The sequence below is a fragment of the Sylvia atricapilla genome, chromosome 4, assembly GCF_009819655.1.
Source record: "Sylvia atricapilla isolate bSylAtr1 chromosome 4, bSylAtr1.pri, whole genome shotgun sequence".
In the NCBI taxonomy this organism is placed as follows: domain Eukaryota; kingdom Metazoa; phylum Chordata; class Aves; order Passeriformes; family Sylviidae; genus Sylvia; species Sylvia atricapilla.
The window spans coordinates 48,176,062-48,186,103 of NC_089143.1; the positions used below are offsets into that span (position 1 = coordinate 48,176,062).

General features: G+C 41.7%; 1 protein-coding gene across 1 annotated transcript in view; it reads left to right on the top strand.

Moving 5' to 3' along the window:
* Positions 1-7,011, top strand: part of LEF1 (lymphoid enhancer binding factor 1) — a 71,327-nt gene extending 64,316 nt beyond the window's left edge. The window contains 1 exon segment of the mRNA XM_066317826.1: positions 5,894-7,011. Coding sequence (XP_066173923.1) covers positions 5,894-5,973 — 80 coding nt within the window. The 3' untranslated portion in view covers positions 5,974-7,011.
* The last annotated feature ends 3,031 nt before the right edge of the window (positions 7,012-10,042 follow it).

Below are 10,042 nucleotides of genomic sequence, written 5' to 3' on the forward strand. Positions count from 1 at the left end.
TTTTGAAAGCTTGCATATTGGAAAGCCGTACAAGTGAGAAAGCTCATAGCACAGCCAGCTGAAGCACCACTGACCAGTTAAAACATGAGCCTGGTAAGTCAGTGGGACATTATGGCTTTAGTCTTAGGGCTTTAGTGAGAGCTTTCAGGACATGAGCTTTCTGCTCCTCCTTTCAGTGGTAGCAGCAAATGTTGGAAGCATTTGTGCAGTCAAAGCGTCATCACACTACAGGGGTGTAGTGTGTGAGAAGGGTTAGAAGCTACTGAGGAAAATGGTATCAGCAACCATCTCAGAATTTGTGTTCTTGCCACAGGCATCAGTAGGATCAGGGGTTAAAGAGAATTAAGTAGGCTTAAGTGAGCAGAGAGACATAATTTCTGAAGTTACTTCCTCCTTGCAAAAGTTACAGGACATGTGTTCCCTCATTAATATTAAGTTGTATCAGAGTTAAACACAGGAGTTATGAGAGCCTTCCATCTATCCTTCATCTCAGGGATACCTGAAATTGCACGTGGTAAAATATTACTGCCAAAATAACCACATAGAATTGGTTTCTATGGTGTAAAGGCAAATGCACAAACTAGGTGGGACTACATTTTAATGAATAGTTAGTTTTCTTCACATATGTGTCTTTTGAGGTACACAGGCTTCCTGTTGTGTATTTTGGACCAGTAAAGATTTTATGATCAGTTAATTGCATCAAAGTGAAGTTGGTATGTTTAAATTCTTTCGTGGTTTCTGTGAACTGTTGTCTTATGCTTGTAGTGTTGCTCTGTGGATGCCTGTGTTTAGAAGAGTTGATGGAAGCTCTGGAAGATACTTAGGCTAGATCTGACTTGCCTTTGGTTTCATGAAAGCAACTATTTATATTATTCCATGGATCAGAAGATATAACTGTTGAGATTGTCTTTCAAAGTAGTGTAAATTCTAACCTGTGTTTAATTGTGACAGAAAAAATTATCTACAAAGGAAACTGTACCTGTGTTAGTTCTTTCTTCTGAAAGAATGTTCACTTATTGCTTTACCAATACCTCATGTTCTTCTCTGCTACAGCAGGTGAAATCTGAAGTAGCAATTTCAGTGCCCCTAGCTCTCAGTCTAAAAAATAAATAGTTATAAAAATAGTCTCCTGAATATTTACTATATGCCATAAAGATACAGAAAGGAGACAAGCCTGTTTCTTCCTCCCTCTTCCTCACTTTAGTATAGTGTTCCTCTTTAAGAAGCTGCTAGAGACAGCTGTCTAGAGGCAATCTGGTTTTTATTATAAACATGGAGCCTCTCTCCCCTCCCAGCCCCAACAGGAAAAACATGTCTTGTGTCTTGCAGTAAGATAATTTTAAAGATTCTAGCTCAGTGATAGAGCTTGTAGTTTTGTGCTGCCTACACTGGGGGCCTTTGATAAGAGCCACACCTGCTTGGCATCATTGCCGTCAGCTGTGCAAAATGGGAACCCTAAATACCTGGGTGTTTTCCATGCTGAGACTAATTTGCTCTGGAAGAGGTCTCTGGCTTGGGAAGGCAGGGGGAGGAATATTTCTGCTGCTCACTTAATGCATCTACCTGAGGTCAAACTATGAGGACAGAAGTTAGGACTCCAGGCTCCACCTGTCGTTAATTGAGAGGTATTTTCAGGGGCAGTTAATTCAGGGTAGTTAAAACAGCAGTGAATAATTTGCTGTTCGAGTCTCCATTGAGTTACCAGCAATGGACCAAGGTTAAAAGTAGCAAGGGGGGTGGAGGGGTTAGACAGACCAAGAAAAACTTCATAGTAACAGAGTTTCAACATGGCAGCATCTGTTACAGTTTTAGGGTATAATTTTATGTCATTTATTTGGATACAAAGGCAGCTTTAAAAGTTTCCTGTGCTGCCTGCTGGTATCCAGTTCTTGCAGAGAGGACTTTTTCCTGTCTCCCGTAGGTCTCTCCATCAATGTTTTGTAACAGCTTGTGGGACCCTGCAGCAAATTGGATTACTAAAATGACTGGGGTTTTGTTGGGAGGTGCTTTTTTTTGTTTAGAAACAACAAGGGTTGTGGAGTGTTTGTTTGTGTTTGCCCTGAACATCTCAAGGATCTGGTTGGGCTAAACCCACAAACCATGGCACAGCTGGGCAGGAAGAGGAGCAGACTGCAATGCGGGCATCTATCTGCTTGTGCCTGAAACCCTCTCCAGCTCTGGTATTAAAGAAAATACAGAGGGACTTCACAAAAAGCATGAACTGCCCTGATAAATAATGACTTGGTTTTGCATAGCCGGCTTTCTGGAGTATTGAATAAACCATGGCTGGCAGTAAGTCGAACATGTTCGTTTAGGACCTACAAAGAAAATTACAGTTTCAGCTTTTGGGTCCCTGAATTTGCCTTGTTGTTTGAAGTACCAGATTAACAGACAGGTTTGGAGATGAACTTTTTCTTTTTTAAAAAGAATACATGTAACTGCCTGTTATATGTAGTCTTGTCTCTTAGAACTGTATCCAAACACTGTGATAGGGAAAGGGGTAGAAAAAAAGTACCTGATTTAAATGTTTAATATCCCTTTCCATCTGTAAGGGGTTAGGTATTATCTTTGCCATACTATTCCTGTACTGACTCGGACACTCTTGACTTTCTTCAAATGTTTTCTGATTACATGACCTGGATGAAGCTGCATAATTCTCTCCTTTGTTCTAGAAAGTTAAAAGACCAGAGGAGAACCAAACCTTTTGTGTACCACCCTGCAATCTATCTCATTCCAAAGCACGGGGAGGACTTCAGATCCCCTTGTGAGACCCTCAGCCACTGAGCCCAGGCTTGCTAGGAGACTTTAGTTTTACTGCAGCAATTCCTGAATTAGTTTTTCCACTTCAGTAGTAAGGCTTTTCTTTATGCACTGTCTTATTTTTGAATCTTATGTCTGTTTCTTTCTCGAGGTGTTGTTTTCTTTTTCTTTTTCCCCTTTCCTCCTGCAGTCAGATGTACAACTGCAAATGGCACAGACAGTGCCTCCTATTGTGGCTCAGGCTCAAGACTTCACTATGTAAAATGTGACTTGCAGCACTTTCTTTGAAGCTAACCACAGCCAGGGAGCTGTAATTGCAGTCTTTGATTTTGTGCCGACTTCACTTGTGGATTGGGCTTTGCTAGGGCATGCCTCGCCTGGCGAGACTTCAGCTGCAGCCCCCCAGTGAAGCCTTAGATGTGGGAAGTCTTCAGTCTCCTTAGCACATGCCTGTGGTTTCTTGAAAAGAATCCTGATTTGACCTGTTTGTATCTGTAATGCAACACCATCATCACTCATATTTTTTAGGTATTATTTGGTTTATCAGCAGTAGAAGCAATTTCCAGCATTAGCCTTAATGTGCAGCAGGGGAAAGGCTGGGTTCTAGATGCTGTTTTCAGGATAGCTACATTTTCTGTACTGCTTGGAAGTAAAAATACGTGGGGCTTCCCTGTGCCTGTCCCCATCCAGAATCACTGTGATGTCTGCAGCGTCTCTAGAGGAGCTAGGGGATAGGTAGGAGCGGCGGAAAGGAGGCAGGCACTGCAAAAGCTGCCTCTGGATTGAGAAGAAGCAATGGACACTGTTGGAAAAAGCTGAGGGCCAGAGCAAGGCCACGGTCGTTATTTTAACCTCCTGACTTCAAAGACAGCTTGCTGGTAAGGGAAGGGGGGGGGGAGGCAGAGAACCATCTCACAGAAGAGCATTTCATTTCCTTCAGTGAAGTAGACATTCCTGGCTGCTAATGGGGAGTAGCTCTGAATCACAGCGCTTGTATCAGACTGCTTGGAACTACTGGCCTGGGCGCCTCAAGGCCATTCCTCAACAGGAAGCTGAATGTTTTCATGTAAGACTGAGAGGAAAACCTTCCCAGGAATAGCAAACCTGGACCAAACCTTTGAAAATCCGGGATGAAAAGGCACAAAATAAATATAAAGCTGCAGGGTGCTCTCCCCAGTGTTTCTCTGCTGTTTGCTTGGCCTCTCTTTCGTGCTCCTTGGAAAGGTAGAGCCCTTCGTAGTTCTTTGATCCGCACGTGTTATGGAGCATTGCGCTACTTTATAAAAAATATATATAAAAAGAGCAGGAAGCTCAGGAGGCTTTTTTTAGTTGGGACATGGGCTGGTTTTAAGAGGAAATGGGAAGTGAATTAGTCAATACAGACCACCTCTGTTGAAACTGCTGGTTTGCTGGTGGACTTCTAGCTGTGCTGTTTAAGAGGCCTCTGTGGCTTTAAATGTCCTTTTGTGGCTACCAGCAGCAGGTGTAAGTTTACTCGTTATGTATCAGAGATGGCAGTATTTGGTGACAGGGGAGTCTGCATCAAATCTAGCTATACAGAGTAAGTTCACTATAAATTCATGCTGGTCTTTTCTATCTTAGTCTGCAGCTAACTTGAGTGTCCTCAACTTTCCTTTCCACTGTAACAATAGCCACGTGGGTGACCTCTGATAGGAGTCGACTTGTTTAGTAAGATTTTGGGGGCCTCAGCTTATGTTGATTAAATCAAAGGTAACAAAATTCAGTTTTAGAGGCTTTCTACCCTGGACTACATGAGGCACTGTAACTCCTTACTCAGGAGATGCCATGCTACTCAGCCACTATGAGTGAAACACTTCGTGTTGTAATGGTTTACATAGAAGCTGCAGCAGATGGGAGGTGGGTGCTCAGTTATAAATGGCCCTGGTTTAAATACGCAGAAATGTAATATAATGTAAAATTTGCTGACTAATTCTGCTGTGGCTCTTGCAGGCTTTAGCAGTCTATCTATCATGACTAGTCTAAAAGAAGTTTTTACTTGCAGTTTAAACCATTTCTTCATAACTTGTTCTGTCTTGCCTGTGTGACTCAAGGTGCTGGTAGTGTATCTCCTTATGTGACTTAGCATTTTGTGTTAGTCTGGTAAAAATTCCTTTACCTTCTCCACTGAACTCCATTCTTGTGCTAATTTTGATCACTTTCAAAAGCTTTGCTCATTGAACCTACTACTTGTTTGGCAGTTGAGTCGTACATGGAGACCTAGCTGTTAATGTTGGTTTTTTTGGGAGATACCAATAATCCCCAAACAGTTGTGTCCACGTGTGGAAAAATGTCTGACTCGTTAGAGAGATTTGGGTGGAGATGTTGTTATAACCCACTTGGTCTGGATCAGAAGGGCAAGGGTGATGGTTGAGTTGGCAATTTCATAAATTCTTAAACTCAGAGACCTACTGATGAAAAACTGTTCCTCTCTGGATGAGCAATTCCTATTAGGCCTGTACTGTGGGCCATTTCACATACTCTAAGAATATAAATCCTTCCAAGATCTAGTGAACTTTAATGCTAGGGAGGAGGCCATGGTTCTTACACAGCTGGAAGATGTTCCCTACCCACTGAAGCACAGAACAATCTTTTCCAGTCATGAGGATGGATGGTAGAATGAATGTTCACACAGCCTCACCACCACATTCCTCTGCCAAACTACTTGCAGAAGACAGCATTTTTTTTCATGTCTGCAGGGAGTAGAGCTTGAGGCTCTGAAATAGAAGTTTAATTGACCTCAACCACTGCACTGCAGTACTAAAGCCCAAGGATGTCTAATTTTGTAATGGTATCTGGGTCAATGTTGTAGATAAATGAAATCCACTACAAAAAGGGAAGTACTTCTGTAATATGCTGGATGTTTAAAACCTCACCTTTCTAGTCGGTATCTCTTTACAATCCAAAGTATTTTCCATAAATATGGTTGCACCACTTAAAGCAAAATCAAGTAGTAATAAATTCTGCATTTACTTTGACATTGTAATGCACATTCCATTAATACAGTTGTAAGATTACAGTGACCCATCACAAGCTTGTTTGAAGAATTTTTTTAAGGTCTTCAGATAGTCTTTATCACACTCGTCTCTCTCTCTTTTCCCCTCTCTTCCTGTAGGTGGGAAAAGAAATGCATTTTCAACTTGCAAAGCAAAGGCGGCGACACCAGGACCCCTTCTGGAGATGGAAGCTTGTTAAACCCTAGGTGTGTCCTTCATCCACACAGACCACCCCAAGGAGTCTGTCTAGGATGTCATTCACCCTGATGTCACTGCTAGAGACACTCAATCATAAAGACAATCACTGCCAAAATCCTTCACTATCACGAGGTCCAGCCCTGATATAATAGAGCAAATGAGCTCCTGGGTCAGCAGAGCAGCTCTTGTCTTCACCTCTGCCTTGCACTCTTAAGCCCCCGTCTCATCTGTGTCCATATTGAGTCAGCAAATACAGTAGCATGGCTGTCTCTGCCTGCTTCAGCCAGCAGAATAACATAGACCACAGCTGCCCCATACAGCACATCGAGGAATGGAATTTGCCTGGACCAGGATGACGTGCTCAACCTTCTTTTTATTTAATGGTGCGACAGGATCAATTTGGTTTTAGCTTTTTTTAAGAAACTTGAATGCTTTTATATTTTAACTTTTAGTTTGTAATTTCTTTGGTGTATATTTTACTAGGTATGAGCTTTTAAACAAGTGTCAGAAATCTGAAATACTTTTTAAATAAAAGGAGTTTTTCTTTTTTTTTTTTTTTTCTGCCAGAGGAAAAATCTGTATGGAAAAAAGGTGGCTGTTTTGTTAAACTATTTGTAACAAATAGTGGCCTCTCAGTCTATATAATACAGTGTCCTATAGAACTAAATAAATGTAACAACAGTCAGCTGGTCAGTAGACATGTTAGTCTTGCATCATCTACTCTGTAAACATAAGCAATACATCCAGCAAATCTGACTGCAGTGAGTTCCCTTCTCACCCATTCCCCTTCTCCTTGTAAAAAAGCCCAGCACTTGAATTATTACTTCAATTGTTCTGTATTTGTATCTGTTTTTGTTAGCCTGTTAGTGGGATTTTATGGCCAGTTGTTGAAATGAGCATTGATGTACCCATTTTTTAAATAGTAAGGCACAGCCTTTGCCAAAAATACTGTCAACCAGGTTTTTTTTTGTCATTCCAGTTTGAGTTAATGTGCTGAGCATTTGTTTTTAATAAAGCTTTGTAATAAAACTAAAGATAACTGTCTTTAAAATTGGCTTAAAAAAAAAAAAAAAGTTTTTTGCTAGAATCCCTCAATGGTAGAAGCAAACTCAGGAAGGCACAGTCACTTGTAAGGCTAAAGACTTTTGGCTCAGTCTTCTGTTGTAGGAAATGCAATGCATCTGTTTGGCTGTTTGCTCACCTGAAGTCATTCTGGAAAATGACTTTTTCTTTGAAAAGTGAGCAGAAGTCTCAGCTCCATATCAGGAATAAGGAATGGGGAAGGCTCAATGCTGCTCAGTTAGCTTTGGCCTAAGTGAAAATACTAAGGATCCCTCCATCATCATTTCCCATCAAAATCTAAGGGAAGGGAGCAGTGGTTTGAAGCTGATGATTAGGAATATGGATTTGCTTCTCTCTGGATGCGGTTCATGCCCACACAAGAGGTAGAGGCCTACAGTTAAATTTCTTGTAGCTGTATAAATTACCCCACAGCCAGGACTGAAGCTGGCTGCAGAATCAGCTATGCAAGGTCTGCTGTAATGGTCAGGGATCCAGAGTTGGCATGGCCTGCCTACTGCCAGTGGTGCCTGGAGATGTTCCTGCCATAGCAAGCAGCACAGCTGCCTCACTTCCACTAAGGGACTTAAAAAAGCCCAGACACTGGAGCCATAGATAAACTACTCCACTGATTTGTGAGTGGAAAAGAAATATTATGAACTGTGCATTGAATCAGCATTCTTGTATTCCAGCTCCCAAATCTTGTTTGGTGTGAGACTGGACTGAGTCAAGCTTAAGCTACAAGAATGACATAGGTCAGTTACTGCCTAAGGAAGCTTTGGAACTGGATTGTTCATAAATGACCCTTTAATTCAGTTGCATAAGAATTTTCATAATTAAAAATGTTATAAAACAGTTTTCTCTTAAACCAGTGCGCACTGCACACATGCCCGCTTTTAGGCTGTAACCAGCATATTAGTTCTTGCAAGGTTTATTTCTAGCAACTAGTGATTATGTAAAAAAAAAAAAAGAAAAAAAAAAAAAAGAAAAAGAAAAAACAAGTGACCAGGCTCTCAGATGGCAGAAAATATCTCTTGAGAGAATAGCAACTGTATACTGGAGTTTTGCAAGACTTGGCTATGTTTCCATTCAATTATCCCAGCCTTTGCTGGAAACCTGTCTGGCTTTTGGTTTGGGTTTGGTTTTGTTTTTTGTAGGGAAAAAAAGGCAAGTACTTAGTGCTGTAATTGTTCTAAATCAAGGATTACTGCAGTGAGATCTGCAAAACATGTTCCAAGACAACTATTCTTTTTAGAACTTTATAAAACATGACTACTTCATTTAGATTTTTACCCCATTCTGAAAAAAAAAATTGTTCCCAATGGAAGTGTCGGCTTCATGTAGCACGTTGTCCCCAGTACACTGTTGTGAACAGTTGCCTGCCTTAAGGATGAAAGGTCTTTCAGCTCTAATAGTGAAGAAAAAGAATTTGGGAGCTAAAAATAATATCTCTGCTGTTAACATAGAGTAACAAGCACCATGTGTTGGGCTCATTCATAGATTAAAGATCTTTCACACACAACAGCTATGGGAAAGGTTAGCTAATAGGCAAGGCTTAGGATGCTGCCATGAGAACACCTGAAACAGAGTAACCCCACTATCCTGGAATGCCCCCTGTGGCTTGGGTCTGTGTTCACTCCTGCCCTCCCCTAACTGGCATTTGTTCCTGTGGGACCGAGAGAGCCCTCAGTGTACTGTGCCAGCTTGTCAGTGGAGACAGGTGAGCTAGTAAGAGAACCAAGTGATGATGGTGCTACTTTGGCAGGTTTAAATCCTTGTGACATGGAATGAATTATTCCAGGTGAGACTCAAAACCAGCACCTAATTCCTGATGTGCAATTTAGGCTGACATCAGAATCTAACCTTGTCTCTTTTGGGTGCCTGAGGAGATGATTATCCTGTGTTTCCCACAGAAAACATCTTCAAACATTTAAATGCTCCTACCTAATGGCTGAGTTAATTATCCAGACACTTCTGTACAAGCATTCACAAACCACTCTCTGCCCCCACACTTGGTTCTGTGCGTGTACTAAAAGCAGTTCTTGCATAGATCACAGCATAGGTAGTCTAGTTCATAAACACAGAGCTATCCCAGTACCTAGAAACACAGCCTTCCCCCTCCCCCTCACCAAAACCAGCAGACACAGAACAGGGGAGTTGAACCAGGATTATTTACAGCTAATCAGGCCAACATCACAGGATGGGCTGGCTCCTCAGGCTTCTGGATCATCTGGACCAGAGCCATTTTCCCTGTGTTACATAAAAAAACAATGCTCCAGCTAACTTTGGCTTCTTACGCAGCAAGTGATGACAGATTCACTAGTTGTGCTCAGAGGGACTCACCAGCTCTACTGAATTATCTTCTGTTGTAGTTTCCGCTTTGGATGAGGCAACAGAAAAAGAAATAGCATAGTTTTACAAGGGATAGCTTGATGGCTGGGTCAATTTGGTAGCAAATGCAGGACCTTAAGGACCCAATCCTTGCTCCAGGCTCTAGGACAGTAGAATCCACAGCATCAGTTGTCTGGACTTCCTTTGAAATCACTATAGTGCACAAGGCTTTGAAGCAACCATTCCGTTTCCTGGTGGCCTCCTGCTCTGATCTATGTGGCAGCTAATTAGGCTAAAGCAAGACTGGCAGAAAATGAAGGACACTACTGAGACTTAAGAAGTGCCCTGTAACCTCTCCCATAAGGCAGCTGCAGTGTTTCCCATTCATTAGCAAAGGGGATTAACATGCAAGGAAGCCTCTCCACCAGAATAAGGACCTAACACAAAGTAGAACATTAGAGGGGAAAGAGTAAGTCCACAAATAGCCCAGAAGTCTGTCAGCTATGAATACATTTCTCCTAAGTCAGGTCAGTGAAAAACTACTGGGTTAAAAAGGAAGTCAGCCAAAAGGAGAAGCGCTAACAGGAAAATGGTTGGCTATAAACACATCCTGAGATGAAACCAAAAACCTAGAAAGTATGCCCAAACACATTAATTTCTCCACAACACATTGGGAAGAG